The sequence below is a fragment of the Xenopus tropicalis genome, chromosome 1 (assembly GCF_000004195.4).
Source record: "Xenopus tropicalis strain Nigerian chromosome 1, UCB_Xtro_10.0, whole genome shotgun sequence".
NCBI classification, from domain to species: domain Eukaryota; kingdom Metazoa; phylum Chordata; class Amphibia; order Anura; family Pipidae; genus Xenopus; species Xenopus tropicalis.
The window spans coordinates 120,143,405-120,170,316 of NC_030677.2; the positions used below are offsets into that span (position 1 = coordinate 120,143,405).

At 38.6% G+C, this 26,912-nt stretch overlaps 1 protein-coding gene across 2 annotated transcripts in view; it reads left to right on the forward strand.

The window, feature by feature from the left end:
- slc44a1 (solute carrier family 44 (choline transporter), member 1) overlaps nucleotides 1-26,912 on the forward strand; it is a 122,092-nt gene that overhangs the window by 16,678 nt on the left and 78,502 nt on the right. Inside the window, exon 1 of one of the 2 annotated variants that reach the window (XM_004910855.4) lies at nucleotides 22,723-23,062. The exons of the other annotated variant lie outside the window; for it this stretch is intronic. Within the exon in view, the coding sequence (XP_004910912.2) occupies nucleotides 23,039-23,062 (24 nt within the window). The 5' untranslated portion in view covers nucleotides 22,723-23,038. Of the gene's footprint in view, nucleotides 1-22,722; nucleotides 23,063-26,912 lie in introns of those variants that run through there. 2 annotated transcript variants of the gene reach the window in all.

A 26,912-nucleotide genomic window follows, 5' to 3' on the forward strand; every position in this document is an offset into this window, starting at 1 on the left:
GAAATGTATAGATCTATGTTCTTTTCAAACTAGGTTTCATTCAAAGAAATATTCAATGAAAGTGTGGATAAAAGCATACTGCAACTAAAACAGCATTTGTTTCATCAAAACATAAAGTTTCCTAAAAATATTGCTTTACCAAAATGCACCCCACACAAAAATATGTGCGTATGGATATAACATAAAGCTGATGCTACTTTAAGACCAATGTAAACTTACTGAGTCAGAGTTAATGGTAGAGAAATACCATTCCCATTTGTAAAGTTAAAATAGCATATTGATGCCAAATAGACCAATATTTCACAAAGCCAATAAAATATAATGTGATTAACACTCTACATTTTATCAGATATACACCAGTAATACGAATGACTTGCATTTCATTTTGTGACACATCCTTGTGACCCACCTAATTGGCCCTGAGTGATAAACTTTGGTGCCACACCTCATATGATGACCCTTTTTTTTTAGCTATACAGAAAGAGCTGAGCAGTGAATGTGGGAGCTGCTGATACAGCTAAAACCATAGTCCAGTCATGATCAGTTTGACAGTAATGCATCTGTTTGTACTTGCATGAGGCTCTTCTTTTTAGTTTGTTATTAAATGTTTAAAGGGATTCTGTCATGATTTTTATGGTGTACTTCTTATTTCTAAATTACAGTGTTTACATAGCAAATAATTTACTCTACCATTTAAAATTTTATTCTTGGACCAACACATTTATTTTTTTAGTTGTAATATTGGTGTGTAGGCAGCCATCTTAGTACATTGTGCCTTATTCTGAGCTTTTAGAAGGAGCCAGCACTACACATTAGAACTACTGGAGGAGTCCCTAGTCGGACTTGGATTTCTTTCTATTGACTGCTATTCTGATATCTACTGGGAGCTGATATCCTTGTTACCTTCCCATTGTTCTGCTGATCGGCTGCTGGGGGGGGAAAGGAAGGGGAGTAAAATCGCTCCAGCAGCTCAGCAGTAAAGTGTGACTGAAGTTATTAGAGCACAGATCACATGGCTGTAGCACCCTGGGACATGAAGAATAGGGTAGCCCCATGTGAAATTTCAGAGTTAAATATAAAAAAAATCTGCTTTTGAAAAAAAAATGGGTTTCAATTCAGGATTTTGCTGGAGAAGCTCTATTAACTAATAAAAAAACATGTTTTTCTGTGACAGTATTCCAGTATTCCACAAAAAATGATGAACAAAGAATATGGCCATTCTGTTGCCTGGCATCAGAACCTGGCCACCTCAGTCTGCCTTGCTGCTAGGCCCGGACTGTGAATTCTAGCAAATGCCAGGGGGCTGCTGTAAGATGAAGTAGCAAAATATTGATATATGCTTTCTGGCTACTCAGTCTATGGACCTACCAGACAGAGAGCATATGCTGGCACCAAACTAATTTTCCAGTGCAGCTGGATCTGAAACTGCTGATCTTTTCCACTCTAATCTGCCGATTCACCCTGCTTTGGCCAACATGATGCGTCACCAGATTAATATTCATAATACGTAGTACATCAGTCATGATTGGAAGGGCATTATACCAATATTCGTATGAATTTATTTAGTACAATATTATTTGTACATGAATGGCCCTCAATCTACTTAGGTAATGGTGTGGGTAGAGTTGCCAACTTTTCCTTTGATGAGATCCAGGCGGGTGTTGATGTCGCAGGGTGTTCCAGTGATGTCAATTTCCTTTTTGGAGGGTGTGGCCTTGACATTTGGGGGTGGGATATGATGCAGCAGACTGTGATTGGCTGCATTTCATGTCAACCAGGGGACACTACTGCCCATTTTTGAATTTCTGTCAGTTTTGATCCAGGCAGCCTGTTAAAAAAAACAGGCTGTCTGGTTCAGAAATGGTGGCAACCCTATTTGTGAGAAAGTTTGCCAGCATTACTTTCTCTATAAAAAAAAACACAAAAGCAGTAAAGTAGCACAAATTGTTTCAGGCTACTTTTCAGTGATATAAATTTCTACAGACTTTCTATCAATTTTAGCCATAGTTTAAAACTCTGTGCTGTTAGTTTTGTGGATTTTAGAAGTACATTTTTTCGAAACTGAAAACAGCAGATGAGGGCATATTAAATCAGGTGTGGCTACTTCTATTGTCTCCTAAGCTGTTTTTGCAGTAATAAATTAAGCACATCTACTGTGCTAGCATCTGCTTGATTTCTTATTATGATTACAAAATAGAGCTGAAGACAAATAGAGAGGTTACTAGAGGTTATTGGCATCCTTTAGTAGGTGAAGTAACCCCATTGAGACTGGTACAGGTAATTATTATATGTGGAGCAGGACACTATTATTTGTACAAGGTACTGTTTTATTATTACAGAGGAAAAGGAAATCATTTTCTAAAAATGAGGCTTATATGCTTAAAATGGTTTGTGGGAGATGGCATAATATGTCGCTTTCTGGATAAAGGGTTTCCATTTAAGGGAATAATAGTAGGATTTGCATTATTCTGTGGGTCTTCTAAGAAGAATGTATGATATTAACCTAAAATGTACTGCATTTAAAATAGACATATCTAATTTCCCAGGACAACAAATGCCAGTAACTTCATACCCATGTTCTACCCAAATAGGCACAATGCAATCATTTCTGTTATTGTAAGCACAGCCTACACACCTTTGCCCAGAGCTATCAGTCAGTGACCTGAACCACAGAAGAACTGCTGCTCAGTGAGGCAAAGTAATGGTTTGCAGTATCTCTGGGAGAAGTTTGTCAAAAGGCAGAATGCACAAAAACAACTGATCATGTGCTGTTGTTTTTCAGATGTCACACTTCTATTTTTAAACAAAGAGTTGTGTAACTGCTATATGTAACTATTCTGTCAAGTGTGAACACTCTAAAAAATAAATTATTGATACGAATAACATGCCAACATATTACACATTTATTGTATATAAATACATATTTGATAAACAACTAATAACAACACAAGTGTAGGGGTCATGTGACTGGGCAGATATAACCAGTGGCTTGCAAATATGTGAATACACGTATGGGATCCGTTATCTGGAAACCCGTTATGCAGAAAGCTCCGAATTCCGGAAAGCCTGTTTCCCATAGACTCCATTTTAATCAAATAATTCAGATTTTTAAAATTGATTTCCTTTTTCTCTATCAAAATAAAACAGTACCTTGTACTTAATCCCAACTAAGATATAAATAATCCTTATTGGATGCAAAACAATCTTATTGGGTTAATTTAATGTGTTATTAATTTTTTTTTAGTAGACTTAAGGTATGAAGATCTAAATTACGGAAAGACCCCTTATCTGGAAAACCCTTGGTCCCAAGCAGTCTGGATAACGGGTCCTATATCTGTATTAAAGGAAGTAACATGCAACAAACAATGACTACTCCTCTGATTCTCCTTCTGATATACAGTAGTTTACTAGATGGAATCATGCACACCAGTATAAATACCAGTATTTATAAAGCGCCAAAATATTCAGCATTGCTGTACAAAAAAGGGCAAACCAATCAAGCATACAGATTACATGTTAATACTTACAGAAGGGAAAGAGGGTCCTGCACATTGAAGCTTACCTCTAAAAAGTAACACAAAGTATGGCGACTTTGCTTGTTAATGCAGAACCACCAAAATATTCTATATTGATGCAGCAGATTTACCCCACCATCATACAACACATATGATAGAAACTATTTTAATAAATAGTTCTTGCATATAAATAAAGGGATCTCCATGTCCAAATCCACCTACTGGTTTTACAGGGGATACTTAGGGAAACCTGGATAAGGTAAAAAGATGATCTAGTAAAAAACAGAGCTTTTGGGGCAGTAAGCCCTACACTTTGCAGCTGTTGGCTCTATAAAGCTAGTATACAGTTGGCTAATTGAGACATGAGAAAAATAAATACATCTGTTTGCCAGAACATGACAATCTTGACTACCAGTGCAACATCAGCCTTCCTTACAACTGAGTCAGGGCAGCAGAGAATGACCTCATGTCATAATATACCCAGAAAATTGATGTCTTGAAGAGATTATTGCATCCATTTTCTATTAGTGATGTAGTTTTTTCAGAGACAGTTATATACTAACGTATTTTGCAGTGCAGTTTAATTCTGTGTTTTATTTTGGAACTTTTTCCTGTGCCCATTATTTAAAAGAATTGATCTTGTGGATCCATAAGTGTGGAACATCCATAGTCTATAGTGCCAGACAGTGGTTAAGGACTAGGCACATGGACTGGGAACCAAATACTCTTTACTTTCTCACCAGAACATGTGAAACATTCAGTATCTACTGGCCTCTTTAGACCAGAGCCTTTCACCAGCATTTTATACTCCTGGGATTCTCTAAGATCTCCTACCAGAAAACACTACTTTAAAAACATTATCCATTTACATAGGATCCTTGCCTTCCAGTCACACATGCAAGTTCTTCCCTTACAACACAAATCTTATCTGAGTGTTAGCAGAAGGAAATGTAGGTTAAAGGTGACATTTTTCTTTTTTGTTTTGTTTTTGCTGAATACAAGGCTGAAGGTTAAGCCATAAAGTCAGTAATGTCAGCGTCCTTTTGTTACATGGTCATAGCAATAAAAGACATGTGGAAGAAAGTCTGTCATGTGTTCATTCTCGAAGTTACCTACCATCGTTTTCTGCTAAATTGTCACCCTGAAAGGGAAACAAGGTAAACACTATGGGGCAGGTTTATCTAAGTACGAATTTGAATCTCGAAATGGGAAAAATTCGGATAAAATACGAAAATTTCTGATGATTGGAAATGTCACGAAAATGCTTACTAAAGATCGTAATAGTCACAATAATATCGTATTGGCAATCCGAAAATCATGAAATTTTCGTATCCGAGCGATCGTAAACGGCGGGAAAACCTTTCTGACTTTGATCCTTCAGTGCATGATTTGGGAAGCCTCCCATAGGACTCTGCAGCTCCAACCTGGCCCAAGGAAAGTCACGATACCGAAGCTTGAATGAATCCGAAACTTTCGTACTCGTTGCAACAAATACAATTTTGTTGCGCAAATTGACGCAAAGTATGAAAAAGTAGCAAAAAATACGCACAGTTCAAAAACTTCAAAATCAATCGTACTTTGATAAATGTGCCCCAATGGGTACTGATATTTTGGGCACTGCAGGGCAATTTTTAAGCTTCTGTTAAAGCATAATGGCTGCTCCCAGTGATATAAATTTTGAACTCAACAGGAATTTTAATAAGGCTTCCTGGGCAAACATCAAGCAAAGAGGAGAACCCCGGTCAAATAAAAGCATGTAAAAAAAATAAACTATACTTAAATCTACAAAACTTAAAAAATCACTTAATATTAATAAGTATATATATAGAGAGAAAGAGAGAGGCAATACATTGTGCCCAGGTACAAGACTGTACTTACTACAGTCAGACAACGATATGCAAAAGTAATAAACAAAATGAATTACATTAATAGGCTTCACCCTAGAATAAAGGTGGCCATACACGGACCGATTTTTTACTTACAAACGACCGATTCCCGAACGATCCGATGCTATCGTTAAGTTATCGTATAGTTGGTGGTGTACGAACGATCGTCGTCCCACTAAACGAGCCGACATTATCGTCCCCAAAATCGATCGGCCAGGTTTAAAAATTTTGGTCGTTTAACGATAAAATCTGCCAGTTGGTGTGAGTGTCAGACATTTGTCTTTCAACGATTGTTCTCTGCGCATGTCACGATTGCCAGCAGCGGAAATCAACGACATTCGATCGTACGTAGATGTACGATCGTACGTATTTTACGATAATGATGCGACAAAATCTTTCCCGAATTATCGTTGCTCGTGGATGGCATATCGTATGGGAACTCGATCGCCATACGATCGTTTGTCGATATAATCGTTCATCGCACAACGAGCGAAATCGCCTCGTGTATGGCCACCTTAAGAGTTTGAGAAGAAGAAAATTAAAGGAATAATGTCACGGGAAAACAAGTTAATAGAGCTTCTCCAGCAGAATCCTGCATTGAGATCTGTTTTTCACATGAGGCTAGCCATATTCTTTATTTCCCAGGTGCCACAGCCATGTGACCTGTGCTCTGATAAACTTCAGCCACACTTTACTGCTGAGCTGCAAGTTGGAGTAATCACCCCCCCTCCCAGCAGCAAACCAGCAGAACAATATGAAGGTAGCAAGATAGCAGCTCCCAGTAGATACAGTATCAGAATAGCACTCAATAGTAAGAAATCCAAGTCCGGCTTGCGACTCCTCCAGTTACATGGGAGTAGGAGAAACAATAGGGTATCTGAAAGCAGTTCTAATGTGTAGTGCTGGCTCCTTCTGAAAGCTCAGACTCAAGCAAAATGCACTGAAATGCCTGCCTATATTACAACTTAAAAAAAATACATTTGTTGGTTCAAGAATAAAATTTTTAATGGGAGAGTAAATAATTTGGTACAGTGTAATTTAGAAATAAAAAGTAATTTCTTAAAATGGGCCTTATGCGCCTAAATGAAAATGTAAGACCCCTTAGGAATGCTCTAGTTCTCCAGCTTGTGCTTGTGAAATGGAATGCATCTGCCCATACATTCACTGCCAAGACTCAGGGTCAGACTGCATACCTCCCAACATTTGAAAAATGAAAAGAGGGACAAAAAGATTTGGCGCGCGAAGCGCTGCAATTTTTGACCATGCCCACTTTTGTGGCCACGCCCCAATTACCACACCCCATTTTAAAAAAATACTCCTTTATATAGATGAAATGGCGGGATCAGACGCAAATGTGCTATACCCTCATACTGAACGACTTAAGGGAAACAATATAGCAACTCCTACATTAAAATACAAATATAAAGAGAAGGCAGTCAGTTAAAAGTGAGTTAAAACTATGTACCAGTTTTGCCCCCCCATACACAGTAGCCCCCCCAAACACAGTAGCCCCTCCATACACAGTAGCCCCCCATACACAGTAGCCCCCATACACAGTATCCCCCCATACACAGTAGCCCCCATACACAGTATCCCCCCATACACAGTAGCCCCCATACACAGTAGCCCCCCCACACACAGTGTCCCCCATACACAGTAGCCCCCCCATACACAGTAGCCCCCCCATACACAGTAGCCCCCATACACAGTAGCCCCCCCACACACAGTGTCCCCCATACACAGTAGCCCCCCATACACAGTAGCCCCGCCATAAAAAGTGGGACAGTTGGGGGGTTAAGGGCCCACCGGGGCTCCCGCCCCAGGGGCCCCCCTAACCCCCCCTTGCAGGGCCTCCCACCCGACCAGTTTTGCCCCCCATACACAGTAGCCCCCCCCAAACACAGTAGCCCCTCCATACACAGTAGCCCCCCATACACAGTAGCCCCCATACACAGTAGCCCCCATACACAGTAGCCCCCATACACAGTATCCCCCCATACACAGTAGCCCCCATACACAGTATCCCCATACACAGTAGCCACCATACACAGTAGCCCCCCCACACACAGTGTCCCCCATACACAGTAGCCCCCCATACACAGTAGCCCCCCCATACACAGTAGCCCCCCCACACACAGTGTCCCCCATACACAGTAGCCCCCCATACACAGTAGCCCCGCCATAAAAAGCGGGACAGTTGGGGGGTTAAGGGCCCACCGGGGCTCCCGCCCCAGGGGCCCCCCTAACCCCCCCTTGCAGGGCCTCCCACCCGACCTCCTCCCCCGAGCGCGTAAATTTAAAGCACCAGGGGAGGAACAGTCGGGCAGGGGGAGCACCGGCAAGGGTCAGGTCTGGGCCACTGGGGCCCACTAGAGCGGGGGCCCACCGGGATTTTTCCCGGTATCCCGGTGGCCCAGTCCGACCCTGCCAAGACTGACTGGCCTAAAATCTAAGGGGGTGGCATAAATGCTAAAAAGGGCCGCCCCTGGGGAGGAAAGGGGGTGCATTATGGGTAAATGAGTTTATGGGTAAATTAATTTTAAAAAATTACTGTCATGGCACTTTTTATTTACACTTTAACTTTATGTACAGTCTGTCTATATGAGAGATGACATAGGATTTTCCTTTATCCAGATCTTCATGTCCAGACATGTCCATGCATTCCTTAGCAAGGATTCATCTGACATTTAACTAGCTCATTTCCTCTTGCATGTTCTTATTAACTAATTAAGTGTAGGATTCTCGTCCTCTTCCCATACACATAGCTATTCTGTTACATGTTGAGTAGCTTGCTCCACTTCATAAACTCACAAACTTATTCACAAGATAAGCTTTATTTTATAGAAATTTGTACACTGTATATAAGACCATGTACATCTGCAAGAGCAGTAGTGGCCCTGCAATTTCTCTGCAGTCAGTTGCACGTTAATTAAACTACTTTCATTAAAGGTACTTGCATTAAAATAAGCTCTATGCACTTCCAAATAGTTGTGCATGGCACTACTTAGCCAATCCTGCCTGCCATTAGAAATTAAGTGGTGCTGCTCCTATTGGAGCAGAGGAACCCTGGACCTACTGCCACCTTCTGACCGCTCCATAGTTTCCTCCATGCCCAGCATCAATAGGCACGCCACAATTGAACCTAAAGAATTGGAAGCACACGTGGACGTGGTGGACTTCTGCACAATTTCATTGCAACGTAATATTTCGTATATTTTCTATGATGCACCATGAAGATATGCCCACATTGGGCAAGATTAAATTAACTGAACACAATATGTATCCTAGTTTAGATCTATATTTTTTTGCACTGTTTACTAGAGTATGCATTGTATTTTTACTTATAGCAACCAATCAGAAGCTAGTATTTACCGATCATCCAATCTGTTGGTCTGCTTTACTGCTCCTGGGCAAAGTAAAAGTTTGTAAAAGTTTCATCATTGATGCACAGGCATACTATTCTAATGTTGTAATGGGAGTCTTCACTCAAGAAGAAAGCAGTTGCCACTGTAAGGCCAGTCAGCTTTGCTGCCCATACATGGGCCATTCCAGATAAGTCTGTAGTTTATTGGTCCCTGCATGAAGATAAACTGATAGATTGCCTTGTCATCTATTGGGAAGATTTGAAAAGGTCCTACTGTCATCAGATTACCCGATCTGGCCCAGCATATATGTGCATGGCATTATTGAATAGAGATCCACTCTGGTCTATGGCCAGCTATGTAGTAAGGGAGCTGCTGTAGTCCAGGTAAAGGGCTGCCTAAAGCAAGGTTCTTACCTTCCCTCATGGCTCAAAACTTCTGAATTCTAATATCTGACTACTATAGGTTAATGCAATGCATATCAAACACCAATACGTAAGGTGCTCTACTTTTCCAAGTGCCAATTAGATTAGATATTAGATTCAAGATGCAAATTATAGTGCAGTTCATCTGGCCCATGTATTTAAGGCAAAAAAAAATATACTGTTTAGTCATTTGCTTAAAATATCTAAGCATACACTGACACCTAGTGGTCCAAATGTGAACATCTATTTATTAACAAAATACACTGGATGTTGTATTCATATAAAATGGTGGACATTGCAAAAACAATATGTAGTCCTGTTAGACTTGAAAATCATGTCTACTGTTGACTGTTGAGTAAAAGATACTCAAACTAGCTGATCCTTGCATAAAACAAACAATTTTTTACAATATAGTTCACTGTACAAAATTATCATAATGCAAGAATTAAAATTATAATCAAAAACACTAACCAATAATAAAACATGAACATATTTCCTGTCCCTTAAACATTCCAGTAACATTAGTCTCCAATGCACAATGCACTTATGAATAAAAATAGCTATTTATTTTGTACAGTCAGTCAGTCAGTGAGGACACCATTATCTACTGCAGAGTAAAGCCTCTATGGAACAATTTAATTTGTTCATACACATGATTCCACTGGTCACAGAATGTTCATTAATAATAAAGTTACTATGATTGTAGTGTAGTTATCATTGCAGCATGTCACATTTCTATAGAAAGGTCAGCCAGGCACATTAATATAAGAGTAACAATCATATTTCTCCTATTGGCCATATTGGTATAGACAACCAACATTTATCTCTACCTCTCTGTTTGTAAGTGTATGCTTTTTGATTATGCTGAAAGTTCCTGCTGGTTACAATATGAGTGATAAGCATCTAGCCCTGCGCCATAACCCTCAGCTTCTTCTCCCCTGCATTCAAGTGACACTGACACCAGAAAGCTTCTCTTTAAAATATGAATGTACATTAAAAGTTACCTATAGGTCATGTTGATTGTTTTTCTCTGATAGGGCTGCTTTTGTAAGTAATTGATACTTGAAGTTCCTAAACCTGACTGTTTTGCCAACCTGACTGTCCCTTCTCAACCTGTCAATTATAGCTTCTACTGCTAATGGACTCCTGCTGCACATATATGGCAGCCCCCTCATAGAGAAACATGGGGGATCAGATAGACACTATACAAACATTGGGCAAATACTTTTAAGGCATAATTATAAATAGCATGCAAGGACAATGTTATGATGGATGTAGAAAGGGTTCATTTTTGGTGTCAGTATCTCTTTAACATTCTTCCTCCCCATCACCCCACAACTCATATTCTCCTAAATCCTTTCCATCAGTTACTTCTTCCTCAAGCTTCCATTCTTTAGACACACACCTATTTTTATCTTCTAAAGCCAATTGAGACATGGAGATGTGCTGAACTGGAGGAGACATACTTCTGCAAGCAAACGCCATAACCGGATTAGCATTGTTTATAAATGGTGGGTGAACATACAAGTATATTTTGATCCACATTTGTACTGTGCATCTCTCCTGTGTTTGGCATAATGTCATCTTGTTTTGTAAGATTAACAAGTCCTTTTGAGTACATTTCGATACATAACAATCTGATCATATAATATGAGTACAGCCATTATCCTTGTTGGATTTAGGACACAATATTCTGTCCTAAACTCAAAGAAGAGTACTCCAATGTATATGTAAGAACTATCACTCATCTAACACATTGCATTTCTGGAATTTGAAAACTTTTGGACTGCTGTGTGCAGCACATATAAATGAGGTGATTATACTGTGTTCACAGTTGTGAATTTCAAATTTGCATGTGCCTAACTTTGAAGGAGAGATCATTTGATCATTTTGATACTATGTGGATTACTATTTGGCCTTTTTTGCTTTTTGCAGTTCATACAAAGATTGGACTTCCCCTGCCCTTTAGCAATAGCACCATCTTTGTTCTTATAGGTTAGAGTTATTTTGAGGTGCTGGTTTAGTTGATACATAATACAATATATAATAAATGACTTCTCTCTTTTAAAATGTTTGGTGTTTTTGATTATTATGGCATATATCAACCTATAGGGGTTATGCTCAAAACAAAGAACTGAAGACTTGTGCATATTTTCACTGGAAGATGCTGGTTTGTACCCCCATAAGGTACTCACCCACTTATGTAATAAAAAGCACTAAGTTTGTCCAGGAGCAATAACCCATAGCAACCAATAAGATGATTGCTTTTAAACAGATGACCAGTAATTTCTACCTGCTGATAAGTTACTGCTCCTGGGCAAACTTAGTGCCATTTATTACATAAGCCTGTAAGTAGTCTAATGTCACTGGACGATCTAATAACAATTCAGCTATAATGTTATTAGATCTTCCAGAATGTTTTGAAGATGATCTGAACACTTCATAACACTGTCCCACTGCACCTAGTAGTTCTCTGAGATACCTGACCAAAACCTTGGTGGCTTGGTTTTCATATACTGTATTAAAATAAGCAATCCTAAAGGTTCTAGCATTTCAATATTTTCCCCATTTAAAAAAAAAAAAAAAGTATATTCTTGGGCCTAATACTGTAATCTTCACAATGCATTTGTTCTGATAAATAAGCCTTATTGCCTGAAATCCTCACCGTCTGGATGACTAAAAGATTGACTAAACATAAAGACAGTTGAAAAAGTGGCGCAATTAGCGAAAAAATCTGTGAAAATATGCAAGGTACGAAAACGTCGGATTCGGACTGATCGTACTTTAGTAAATCTGCCCCTAAGGGGCACATTCATCAAAGTACGAGTTCGAATCCCGAAATGGGTAAAATTCGGATTGGATACGATAATTTCTGATGATCGCAAATATCACAAAAATGCTTATGAAAAAATTGTATTAGTCACGATAATATCGTATTGGCGATCCGAAAGTCACAAAATTTTCTTATCCGAACAATCATAAATGGCGGGAAAACCTTTCTGACTTTGATCCTTCTGTGCATGATTTTGGAAGCCTCCCATAGGACTCAATGGCACTCTGCAGCTCTAACCTGGCCAAAGGAAAGTCGCGATACCGAAGCTTGAATGAATCCGAAACTTTCGTACTCGGCGCGGCAATAGGATTTTGTCGCGTAATTTTTGAGGCACAGTACGAAAAAGTTGAGCAAATTAGGGAAAAAATCTATGAAAATAAGCAAGGTACAAAAAAGTCGGATTCGGACCGATCGTACTTTAATAAATCTGCCCCTAAAAGATGACAAAATCCTAAAATGCATTAAATTGCTGACCTGATGCTTACCACTAGGTGCCGCCACAAAGATACTTAATTTGTTCTGCAATTCACCTATACTTGTATTTCAGCTACCAAAAAAGCAGTTCAAAAATATATTAATTGCATATTAAAGCCTAAAATTTATAAATGCAAATGATTGCCTCTCTATGGGTATGTTAATCAAAGTGACAAGTTCTAAGCAAACATTTCTAATATTGATTTACAAGCTGTCCATCAGAATTTGACTCCAGCTACTGCATCTAGAGAGATAGATTGCTAACAGTGGGGTACTGAAAAGTAATTTAATAGTGTCAGAAACAGTACAAACATTTTTAATCAGTTATATCTAAGTTTCTTATTTTCCTAATGTGAAACTTATGCTAAATTTTCATGACAGTTCCGCTTTTAAGAACTATTCAGGTAGACTAGACCCACACACAACCAAAATCTACATTTTTACCCTTTTGGGATTGCTGTCTGACATGATCTGCAGCTGCTTTATCAAAACCCTGCCCTGCTATCCACCATATAAAACCATAAGAGGCATCATCCTAGAAAGTAGAAATATCAATATTAGAAATGTCATTATCAGATGGCAGGGAAGGTGGCAAGTGTGGCAGGAAATCCTACCCCCAGCTCCTCAAAGCTGCAGTCAAACTCATATCTGCAGTTCATATGTGCAAAATAATTTTTTTGCGCACACAGCCAAGAAGAAATTAGAGGGAACAATAAGTTTACCAATTAGTGGGGACCCTGCTATTAATTCATTGTTGTTCACATGGATCAATAGCTATGTGACATGGACTGCACTGCATTGTAGTAATGGCCTGTCTGGTTGGTAATATGTATAAACTCCTTTTAAGAATGATGGTATGTGTTTGGTGCTTGATGATTGTATGAGTAGTGAAATTCATTTATACTGTATAACTGTTTTATCTGAAGTAATATTCATAATGGTTGTTGCTCTGAATGAAAGGCTTATTGCGCTGTTCTTTGTAGTATGCTTAAAGGCCAATATATTGCAGACTGTCTCTCTTAAAATCTGTTAACCTTATGTTTAAGGGGGGATAGGATTAAAGAGGATCATATAATAAACTCTGTTATGCTTTATTTATCAGTAGGTCCTTCTACCAGACTAGATTAGAAAAAATGAGGTTCCATCTAAAGATTTGGAAAGGGTTTTTACAGTGGGAGCTGGGAAGTTGTAGGAATTCTTTCCCTGAATCAGTGGTACTGGCTGATACATTAGATAGCTTCAAGAAGGGATTGCATGGCTTTTAGCAAGTGAGGAAATACAGGGTTATTGAAAATAGTTATTAGTACAAAGGACTGGTCCGATTCCCATCTTGCAGTCAGGAAGGAATTTTCCCCCTCTGATTGGAGTGATGGAAGAAGGGGGTTTTGCTTGCCAAGGTTGAACTTGATAGATATCTTTTGTCTACCTAACTTACTATGTTACTATGTAAGGTACAGTAACAATCAATGTAAACTGAAACAAGAACAAGAAGAATTTATAGTAGCATATAGATATGTTAAATGTCTCCTAGCTTAGATGTTAAGCGTACATTTTTCACTGTATTTTCTGATATGCTGCTTTATGGTAACACCAAAACTTATATTATATACATGGCACCAGTAATTCTTCATTAAACTAAATCATACAAAGTTTCATGCTTGGAAGGAACCTGATAAAGAAATGAATTGCACAGGCAGGAGCCCTCTCTTCAAGTATCAAAGGGGAGAGTCTAAGATTCAGTCATTTTCTTATAGCTGCATGATTACCTTTTAGCTTGTTTTACAGAAGAATTGTAACTGAATAGCTGATTTCAATTTCATGCTAAGCTATTGAGAGTAGATACTGTCTAGTCTAGGACGCCTGATACATTCTGACATAAATGGCAGGGACAAATAAAATGCAAAGACTAACTGAAGGTCATGTTATCATTAATGGAGACTGCAGACAGTGGAGGGAACAATTGCTTACGTGATTAAATCTCTCGTGTTTATAATAGACTAAAGTGCTATTGACAATTCTAAAAAAATGGCAGCATTGGCCCAGACATATCATTTAGATGTGATTGCATGGAGGATTTGTGCCTTTTATATAAGTTGACTTCATAGGTATAAAGGCAGGAAACATGAGTAACTTCCTATCACTTGCACCACCCTTTAGTGGGCAACCTTATAATGAAAATATTACCCTAGGGCTAAGTTAAAAACTCCATAAATTAAAATATTTGAAAATTCAACAAAACATCATACTTTCCAGAAGGATGCGGGGTGGCACACAGATGGGGCCCAGACTTGTTAAGTCCAATATATCATGTTTTATCAATTTATTAGTTTGAATCTTTAAAGCTCCTTCTAACTAATTATTTGAATACTGAAATAAATGGTAATGCTAAGCAACATTCCAATATACATCAACTACAAATTTGAATTGGTTCAAGAAATATTTGAAAATGCATTTAGTATTGATAGCAGTATTTGTCTATCCATTTCTGCATTGCTGGTCCAGACACAATAATGATGTTCTTTACAGGTCTGTTAACTGTCTTCTGCTATATTGTTTTCCCTTTAAACAATAAATCTTTTAGCCAGTCCTTTGCATAAATACCCTTTAGCTTGTTTCCTTAAAGGAACAGTAACACCAAAAAATGAAAGTGTAGAAAAGTAATTACAATATAATGTACTGTTGCCCTGCATTGCTACTACTGGTGTGTTTGCCTCAGAAAGACTACTATAGTTTATATAAAAAGCTGCTGTGTAGCCATGGGGGCAGCCATTCAAGCTGGAAAAAAGGAGAAAAGGCACAGGTTACATAGCAGATAACTAGTAGATAAGCCCCATATAATGGGAGTTTATCTGTTATCTGCTAAGTAACCTGTGCCTTTTCTCCTTTGAATGGCTGCCCCCATGGCTACACAGCAGCTTTTTATATAAACTATAGTAGTCTTTCTGAGGCAAACACACCAGTAGTAGCAATGCAGGGCAACAGTACATTATATTGTAATTACTTTTCTACACTTTCATTTTTTGGTGTTACTGTTCCTTTAAAAAAGTACATAAAATACCTTTAATTGACAACTGATGGGAATTCTGTACATTGCCTCATTATGTATGCTGAAAGCCAACACAGAAAATACAAAGCTCTCCTGTGAGTGGCTAAAAGTGTGTTTGAGCAGCAACGAAAGAGAACAGGCCCGGTGTCATAGGGTAGATTCATAAATATTCTTTTAGATCAGTGTTCTGCTTATAAAAACAGGTATGTTACTGGCTCTGCTATAGTATTACACTGAGAAAAAGAAAAAAGTAAGTGGGGATATTTTTTTGATGCTTACAGTCTCAGAGTGACTCAAAGTTCCTTGTGCAAGTTCTTCTCAGGAGATACTTCTAGGCAATGTTTGGCTGGCAAGTGCTTACCGACAATTGCCATGTAGTCAATGGGAGTGAGAGTTTTAACTCCCCGTTTTTGGCCTACTCAAGTGTCGTGCTCAAATTTCACTACACTATTACTTTAAGTAAATGTTAGAAAGATCTCAGTTATAAAGAAAGGCCTACCAGTTTGAAATTGATAACCAGTTCAAGGCCAACTACAATGTGCCCCCAAGGCAAGCTGGCGATCACACTTTGCACCCCCATACATGTGAGCGTGAATAAAAAAAAAGAGAAAGAGAGGTGCACGGGAGGTGGGGTGATTGGCGAAGTCCAGGACTTGGGGAAGCAGAAGAGTTTGTGTCTAGAGCCCCCCCAGCATTGTGTCCTAGGCACATGCCTTTTCTGTTTCTATTAGTTCTGGCCTTGTTGATGTTGGAGAACTGTAGTTTATGGCAGGCTTGGACTGGCAGTCTGTAGACTCTGGCAAAGATGAACTGCTATAAGATTTACTGGGCCTGTAGGGGGCAGTTTTTTAAGTACTGTACTTAAAATGTCAGCCCTTATTTTGAAACTCAGTCCAGATACAGCTTACATGATTAAAAATAACTAGATATACACTATAAACATATTTTTAGAAAACATACAATTAGCCATCATGGGGCATGTTTACTAAAAATGGAGATAAATATCACTAGTGATGTTGCACATAGCAACCAAACAGCAATAAGATTTAAACAGTCATCTACAAGTTAGAAATCTAGAAATCACAGATCTTTCCATAGGAAACAAAGGTAAACAATGAGCTATCAATACAAAAAAGATGCAAATTTGTATACATGTGCATATAGCCATGAGAAAGAGCTGGGTGTCTTTTTAGCAAGTGAGGAAATACAAGGCTTATACTGTAATATAATGCATACTGTTATAACCAACCCAATGCATATTGTAAAAAAATAGAGTGTTAGTAACTGCCCGCCCTAGTGTCAGTATATGTTTTCTGTGGCATCATTATGAAAATGAGAGCGACACATTTGGATATCCTTTACAAGTTGGAAGCCTGCTGGTTTAATGATCCAGTTACCAACAGTGCACAACCATCTGATAATGAATAAAATCTGCATTTAAAAAGCAATTATTACATTTGGCAGGCAGAGAATGCATGATTAATATGCCACACTCAACACTTATTTCCATTAAATTAGCTAAAGCAGAAGTCAAATTGTATGGAGCAGCTGAAATTCTGGTGATAGCTACTGCTTCAGTAGTCTAGTTGCCTGTAATCAAAAGAGATGTTGAACAGTTTGTATTTTAATGTGTCTTGTAGAAGAAGCCAGACAAGGTCATTTCTTTTTTTTCAAGTAAGCTTATGATGGCTTAATACAATCTATCCTATACAGGGACAAGAGGACTTGAGGAACAGAATTGTACCTGAACCAATGCAAAATTATATTTTAGCTGGGTGATGTTACATGTAGAAATAAAATGCAAGGCGCACATTGGATCTTTCATTGTCAAAACATTAAAGGACATATAAGGCTTATTTCAAAATAGGTGCCAAAATGTTGAGTACCCATTAGTAAAATAAGATGCACCCAGTACCAGTGCCCCTGTTCGGAGAGAACTTCTCTGATGTTTAGCTTACCTTTCTCCAGGCATTCCCAGGCATCCCTTGTGCAGATACTTGTTCACTCATGTGCAGTAGAATAAATCTGGCAAGTTTTACTCTACTGCACATGCAGAAATTGCCAAAGGGCTGAGGGTTTAAAGGTATAAACATGCTGGGGAAGCTCCAGTGCAATTTTGTTTCTAAAAAGGAGCACTGGTCTGATTTAAAAGCAATTTTTATCAATCTATTTCACTACGCCACATAGTTTGGTAAATCTATGCCTATTGGGCATCAAACTGTTCAGTAGTAAATTAGTAGTAAAGTTCATATTTAGAATGTTTTATGTTGATACGTTCTAAAATGTAGGATATAGAATAGGGTTAAATGCAAGGTTTAAGACAATTTTTGGAAATTACATAAAAATTGCTACATTTAGCTTAGCTTTACTGTTTAGTGCTTTGCCATACAAAGACATATTTACCCATTTTACATTCGGCAGAATATGTATTTTCTGAAAATATGAGGTCAACTTACTTATTTACCACTTTTACCACATTTATTTCCACATTTATCTACCAAAAAATTTTTTATGTACTAACTTCCTTTTGGGGTCTCTAAATGCCACAGTGGGCATCAATCTGTTCAGTGGACCCTTGGCTTTCATATTTAGGATGTTTTTTTCTTGGTATCTAATGTTATGTGGGAGATAAGACATGATTACCTATTTTGGATTCAGCATAATGTGTACTTTTCAAAAATATATGGTTTTCTGGGGTAAACTTAATGTTCCAGGATTTTTGGCTTCAGAAATTTAAGTATGCCGTATTCTGCTGTAATGCTTTGATAATTTGTGTATTTACTACTGGGAGTTTCTGATCTATAGAAGTCAGAAATCTCCATAAAACTATACATATCAGGTATTGGCACACTTTCGAGAGACATGAGACTTTCTGAATCAGTTAAATTTCTGTCCATAAAATAAAACATGTTTCAGGTTCTCCTGAAAGAAAAAATATATAGTTTTCCTATCTAAACATAACCTGCCCCCCCAGTAAATGCCCCTAAAATGAGAGCACAAAACACCTGGCACTAAGGGGAAACAAAAATATGAAATTCTGCTGGCACTTTAAGGGTTAAGTTGGATTTGTCAGCAATTTGATTTTGTTTTCTAGGAACCTCATCCCATCAACCAAAATGTTGACAAATTAACTTTAATGTTTGAACCTGAACAAGAAAAGCTGCATCTAGACAAGTGTCTTAATCTTTTTTTTCAGAAGCAAGTGCAGGTATAAGGTGTTTTTGTGTGTGCGTGCGTATACAGACAGGGGGATCATTTGTAGTTGACAGTTGTCTTTTTAATACCAAATATATTATGTAACTATAAATACTACATTGCATCCAAAAAGCAGAACAAAATGTGTCAAACCGAATCAACAGCTAATCCAACCCATACTCAAATACCTGATCTCCATTTAATATTTATGGAGGTACCTGAACTCTCTGGGGCACATTTACTAATCCACGAACGCTCTTGAAGGCTCCGAGCATATTTTCGGCTACTTTTTCGTAACTTGGGTATTTTCGACAATTTTTTCGTTATTTTGCACGACTATTTCGTATTGTGCGTTAAAAATTATGCGACAAAATCTTATTGTCGCAACGAGTATGAAAGTTTCGGATTCATTCAACCTTCATATCATGACTATCCTTGGGCCAGGTTGGAGCTGCAGAGTGCCATTGCTTCCTATGGGAGGCTTCCAAAATCATGCACTGAAGGATCAAAGTTGGAAAGGTTTTCCTGCATTTTATGATCGTTCGGTATGAAAATTTAGTGACTTTCAGATCGCCAATACGATATTATCGTGACTAATACAATTTTTTCGTAAGCATATTCGTGATATTTGCAATCTTAAGAAATTATCATATCCAATTTATCCCATTCGGCATTTGAACTCGCGTTTTCATCAAAGTGTGAAATTAGAGTTCATCACAGTCAAATGACCCCATTCTCTGTTCATTCCTATGGGATTTTAAGAGGCGTATTTGTGGTGAACTATGACGTTCACACATTGATAAATAACACCTCAAAAATTAATAGAGAGTGGGGGTTTGATTGTGGTGAGCTCTAATTTCACATTTTCACATTTACTAAAACTCTAATATTCCTCTTTTTTCATTTTTAAAAATTCGACTAAACTCATTTCCACAAATGTCTGACATTTACTAAAACATCCGAATTGAAGAATTCAGTGCGGGAAAGGTTACAAAAAGTCGGGAAAAGACTAAAAATCCAAATCAGAAAAAAAAAATAAAATTAGATGGTTAGTATGACCCTCTTAGACTCTGGTCTCTGGTTTTCCTTTAGGCTAATGCCTCACGGGACGTATTTGCGGAAAGCCGAAAACCTTGCAGAGATTACGCCCCCTATGCTTAAAAATGCTTGCAGCTGATAGCATTGAATATGCTCGGGTGCAGGCACATGTAGCCGATATCTGCCAAAAAATGCGAGACTTTGAATTTTCGGAGGATATCGGCTACATGTGCCTGCACTTGATCATATTCCATTCATTCGGGTGCAGGCACAAGTAGAAGAATTTTTAAGCATATGGAGCGTATTCTCGGCAAGCGTTTTTCGGATCCAAGAATACGCTCCATACGTTCTGTGTGGCATTAGCGTTAGACGTAACTAAATCTTATTAGAATTAAAATGATTCATCTCTGATAACAGCAAATTGCTTAACTCAGGACCCAAATATTCAGTAGTTACCACTCCTGTAAGCATTTGATGACACTTTGTATTTAGTTTACATGAAAAACAGTTAACAGGGCCTTATTTATGACCTTACTCAGTATGTTCATCTTTGCTTAAAACAAGAATGGAGCCTACTTTACGTTTAAAAAAAAAAAAAAAAAAAAAGGCTTTCAGCTTTTATAAGGTGCTTAGCAAAGATTTTTGTCAAACCAAGAGAGATTGCGCAATTCTAAATTCACCACTTACGCAGGTCAAGATGGAATAATAGAGCTTTAAGTAAATCACTGCAGCAGGCCATGCTATAATTGTTTTAGTCAGGTTGAAACAAGGATGTGAATACACAAAGCACTTAGAATAAATGCAGTTTGTTTTTTGGAGCAGTTAAGTAAGCAGCATTTTCACTCCTTTTACATTTTCTAATTACAAGTACAAAACAGCTCATTTTTTCCTGTGGTGAATGTGTTTTACTTTTTTTTTAATTTATATATTGTCCTCAGTGCCTCCATTAACTTCTGTTTAAGGAAATGTCTCTCCTGAGACAGCCTGGCAACAAAATAATGTGTTTAGCATATTGAATAAAGGTAAGCTATTCAAAAATATACAGTGAAACAATGAGATGCTTACATAACATTTTTGCAGTATCTATATCTTATACACTCCCTTCTCCTTAATCAAAATACTTTAATTCAGCTGTAAATTAATGATGTTTAAAACCAGATCCATGATTCAGGGGAGCACTCAGGCAAATACATCCAACCTTAATTTAACTTTTAAATTTGTTGAAATGCTAGAAGTTTAACCCTTTTCATGCTGCCATTCAAAGAATGTGTGGTACCAAAATAAAAGCACTATGGTGCCAATTCTGTAGATTCTACTTTTCTGGGGTTCTTTTTAATCATGCCCCATTACTTGTTTACTGGCAGGACAGGGGTTAAATGACTATTGTTTATAGAATCAAAACTGAGAATCGTAGATCATGTGTTGTCTTATAACAGATGTCTGATAAAACCTCCAGCTGCTACAGTCAGACCGTGATTGGCCTTCCTGGCACAAGTACAGAAGCTTAGTGCCCCCTGATATAGAAGTGCATTGTTCTTTTAGTGAATAATATGCAATTTTATCACTGAGCCTCTGTTTTGCATATTAACATTGTTTATTAATAATACTCGTACTGATTAGGTCTTCTGTGGTAACCTGGTTAACTGTGCTGCAACTAGAAAACATTAGAAAAAAACAATTATTTTTAATACTTAAATTATAGAAGTATGGTAAAAAAAAGAAATAGAAGACAATTACATTTTGTATGATGTAGAGGGTATTATTCTGGGACAATTTGTAGTTGGTCATTTTTTCATTATTTGTAGTTTTTTAATTATTTAAATCTTTGTTCAGCAGCTATCTGGTTGCTAGGGTCCAAATTACCTTAGGAACCAAGGAGTGGTTTGCATAAGAGACTGGTATATAATTAGAAGAGGGATTGAATAGAAAGATAAGGAATACAAAATAACAATAGCAGTAAAACTGTAGCCTCGCAGAGCTATAGTTTTTTGGCTGCTGCATTTGAAATTTGGAAAGAGTCAGAAAAATTAAATAAGGAAGACCAACTGAAATTAGAATTGGCTATTCTATAACATACTAATAGTTAACCTAGGTGAACCACCCCTTTAAATATCATTATTTGTTGTATACTTAGCAACACTTAGCAGCTTTTCAATTGGTCTTCATTTTTTATGCCTCTTTTGTGCCTTTCAGCTTTCAAAAGGGGGTTACTGACCCCCACATCCAAATAACTATTGCTCTATGAGTCTAAAATGTTATTTTTACTTTTTCTTACATATCTTTTTATGCAGGCTCTCTCTTAGTCATATCTCCCATTCAATCCACTGCCTGGTTGCTCAATAATTCCAGCACCACAACAAATAAAAAATCAAGTATCATTGCAAATTGTATCCTAATATTACTGTCTGCATCATACTAAAAGTTAATTTAAGGGCTGTGTCGCCCGCGACAAATCTCCCTTGTCGTGGGCGACTAATCTCCCCGAAATACCATCCCACTGGCGATTGCCTTGAGAGGAAACTTCCGCGATTTCAGGGAAATCGTGGCGCCATGTATGCCATCCCACCGCCAATTTACATACTCGCCGATGGTATTTCGGGGAGATTTGTCGCGGCCGACTAGTCTCCCCATCTGGCACAGCCCTAAAAGTGAACTACCCCTTTTATGGCAGAGACCATGTCCCACAGGAGGATGTTATACACAACAGAAGATGGGCAAATATATGTGCTGGGAATGAGACCTAACAAATGATAATGGGGACACGACAGAATCTTACAGTTAGGGGAAAAGGTGCGGATTCCCAAACCACCACAAGCAGAAACAATCTGAGATGGTTTGATCAGCCTGGTAGCAGAGAGTCAGGGGGCGGGGCTTTGGCTGCTATTGCAGAGTTCTGATTGTCACTCACAGTTACGAGGACTTCCTGTGAAAGAATGAAAGGATACGCCCAGCCTGCATTTCAGCCTAGACACCAAGCAGAGAAGAGCTCTCTGCAGCCCTGTTGTTACGTTTTTAAGAAACAAAACGCAATTTAAGCCAGTTTTTCCCTGGGACAGTCTACAGTTTAAGGAAGGGTGCATAGCATAAGGAGATGAGGATGACACAATATGTTCCCCTTAAACAAATGTAGTTTTCTTTTCCCCCTTTTTTTTATATTATCCCCTCCCCCACTTGGAAATCTTCCAGTCTCAACCGAAAAAGGAATAAACACTACAGAATAAAAGGAACTGGTAACCCGCAAGAGGAGGCAACCATCTTCTCAGTATGGGATGCTGTGGGAGCACACAGGTAAAGCAGCTTATGGAGATTTCATCTCCCCCCCCCTTCCTTTACTTGAGCATCAGTATAAATGGAATCAGCTTTACACAACCGCTTTGAACTTGTTAACTGAGAATAAAATAGCCTAAACAACTTTACTGCATTTACCTACCCTTACCCAGTATTGATCTTGATTAGGTGCTTTGGTTTCGGGTCTTTACTGTTGCATCCTTGTTTGGGTTGTATGGGAGCTGCTAAGTATAACTGCTGCTAGGTATAACTGCATCTCAGTTAATCAAATTAATAATGTGTAAAGTGGTATTTTTATAGGGCCACACTCCATATAATATACAGTATGTGTTTGTGCGTGATCCTGATATATCAGAATTGTGACTAGGGTAAAAGGCGCTCTCCAATACTGATAATCATCTGATAATAGAATTATTAGCAATAAGAGAAAGGTAACTCAGTTATAAACATAATTATGTCTTTTGTAAATGTTGTTTTGTATTATTTGCTAACATGGTTATAAATTATAGTCATCCAGATTTGAAACGTTCTGCTTATCCTCAGGTGAACCTTTTACAGAGCCTTAACAATAAGTGCTGCCTTTTTTTTTTTTTAAATAACAAGTGTTTTTATACAGGCCTTTGCCAAGTCTGTTTGCAGTTAGTAGATTACTGTGGAAATCAGAAAGGTGTGTGTGTGTGCTTGTGTGTTACATTGCACCTACACACAAATAAGTCTCTTGTTTACTGGTAAAATTTGAGCTGCAATTTTTTTTTGTACATTCATTTCTTTGGGTATCTAAATGTAAATTAGTGTTTACTTTTCTTTTTCTATAACATGCATATAGAATGGTTGGCATATGTAAGTGAGCCACAGGCAGTGTATAATAGGCTATACGACTAGCTGTAAGGTCACTTATTGTGAAGTTCCAGGTCATGCAGGATTTAATGTGAGCTGCTTGAGTATATAGGGATGCCTATAAATTTGCAAATACTGACACCTGCATTTATTTATTTTTTGCATGTATCTTAACAACTTTTTTTTTTTGCCAAGCTAAATAGGATAGTATATCTTTTTGCAGCACTGCAGTTCTTAAATCTTCTGGCTGGTTATCAGCTCAATTCTTTCAAATACAGTATACCCACTTAGGGCTCTGGCACATGGGGAGATTAGTTGCCCACGACAAATCTCCCTTGTCACGGGCGACTAATCTCCCCGAACTACCATCCCACTGTTGAAAATGTAAGTCGCCGGTGGGATGGCACATGCTGAGCAGGCGATTTTGGCAAATCGCCGAAGTTGCCTCACGAGGCATTTTTGTCGATTTGCCAAAATCGCCTGTGCAGCGTGTGCCCTCCCACCGGCGACTTACATTTTCGATGGCAATCCGGGGAGATTAGTCGCCCGCGAAGAGGGAGATTTGTCGCGGGTGACTAATCTCCCCATGTGCCAGAGCCCTTAAGGGCTTGTCGCCCCAGGCGCTTTGGCGACAAGTCGCCACAACAATACACACGAAGAGATTTCATGCGAGTTGAGCTCCAGGCGATCTGCTACCCATGGTACCACTCAACAGTTACCCCTCCCACATGTTTACTCAAGTCGCTCAGAAAAGGGTCTGTGTGCAATTTGAAACAAGCGACTTGAAGTAGCCTCGTAAGTTTTGATGCTGGCGATTTCCATTGGTTTAGCATTGGCGTCTTGTCGTTCGTCTTGTCGCCAAATCGCTCTTTTAAAAATTGCCGGCGACAAATCTCCTCGTGTGCCAGAACCCTAAAAGGGGTTCTTTCACATTATCTCAGTAAGGCTGTAATTAACCAGAAAGGAATGGTAGATTATAGCTGCCTTTGGAAGATATAGATTACTTAAAAAATGTTTTGCTTTAAGTGTGTATGAATGTGTGTTCAACATGAAAAAGTGGTGACCGATAGCTTCTGGATAAATATTTGTATGTGGGCCAGACATGCAAAAAATCAAACAATATGTATTCTACTGCATCTGTGCTAGGGGCTACAATAAAAAACATGTACCTGTGTGCGTGCTTTACTGCAGTAGGAATGGACCCCTAAATGTATGCACATGTATCTCCTTATTCTGTTGAATGGTAAATACAAGCCAAGGAGAACTACAGTTAAAAAGAAGCATTAAGACATCTCGTGCTATTTTAAAAGCACAAAAGGAGCTCAAAATAACTTAAAGGCATAAACTACTGTTATTGAAGGATAAGGAAACACTGATTCACTGGGGGGCAGGGGTGTGGCAGTATGTTAGGCACCCTCCAGTGAATTGAATTGCAAATTTTCCCCCCAGGCCAGTGCTCCATTTAGTAAGAAATGCACCATAGCATTGCACAGCCATTACTTACTTTTGCCAGGCCTCTATATGGCAAATTTAGATTTGTGAGCATGCCCACCTTAGTTCACAGTTTCAAAGTACAGGTATGGGATCCCTTATCCAGAAACCCGTTATCTGGAAAGCTCCGAATTACGGAAAGCCTGTCTTCCATAGACTCCATTTTAATCAAATAATTCAGAATTTTAAAACTGATTTCCTTTTTCTCTGTAGTAATAAAACAGTACCTTGTAATTGATCCCAACTAAGATATAAATAATCCTTACTGGATGCAAAACCACCCTGTTTGGTTTAATGTTTTATTGATTTTTTAGTACACTTAAGGTATGGAGATCTAAATTACGGCAAGACCCCTTATGCGGAATACGCTTGGTCCCGAGCATTCTGGATAACAGGTCCTATACCTGTACTTGTACCCTGAGGTTTGCTTCCCTCTGCACTGAGAGCAGAATCAAAAATCTGGTGCTCAGTGCAGTGTCATGAGGCACAGTTTGCACACTTCATGGTTGCACCTACGAGTGGGCTATATCAGGCTAATTAGGTCGTTTGGCCCTGGGTTGGCAGGATTGATTCTTCATTGGATCGGGGACCACATCGGCTATTATTGCAGTCCTTGAACTGACAAGCACCTATACCCGCTGTTCTAATTCGATTGTTTGGCCTGATATCACCCACTTGTAGTTTTGGTTTTCGGTAGAAGATGTGCTCGCTTGGTGCCAAGTGAGCGGATCTTACCGTGTATCGCCACCTTAAGTTTTCGAGATGTCGATCGGACATGGTTGATTTTTCTTCTGATCGGGGACTAACAAATCTTACCTTAAGCCTATTGGCACCATTTTTTCACTATTGGCAGAAAAAACACTGGTTCAGCCCTCTTTCACTTGCTGTTCAGGGTGAGATAAAGACCAGAAAATGCACACTAACTTTGTGCCGCCCCAGACCTGGGCCTACAAATCCAAGCCTGGCCACACACTTCTTTCAGAAGTGCAAGTTGGGGAGCAGCATAGGATGAAGGCTGCTGCAATGGAGCACAGTACTTATTGCCTTCTGTGTGGCAGGTGGTAAGAACAGAGCTGGTCTGTGCAGCTTGCGCTAGATTTTTAATACGTTGCATGGTTGCATTAGCTAGGGCAAAGGTGCCACATGTATGAGCACTTCTGCCCAGAGAGCATTTACCCAGTGTCTTTTCACATTGGAGTATTATTTGGTAAATTGTAAATGTTTCTTTTAAAATAACTTAAAATAACTTTAAAATAACTTCTTAGGTAGATTTTATTTTCAATACAATATAAACCAAGGATTCTTAATTCAAGCCACTTTTGAGGATAGGCACACAGCCTTCAATATATGTCGGAGCCATATATAGAAGGCACCATTAGTACCCAAGGCTACTGTAAGTTTTCAGGTTGGTTTATTTCCCATGGATCCCCTTAGCCTAGCCTTACCCCAGGGAGATGGTATGGTTACTATCTGATCTGTAAAAATTATACTTGATGTCAATGTTGTTAATAGGGAAGAAAGC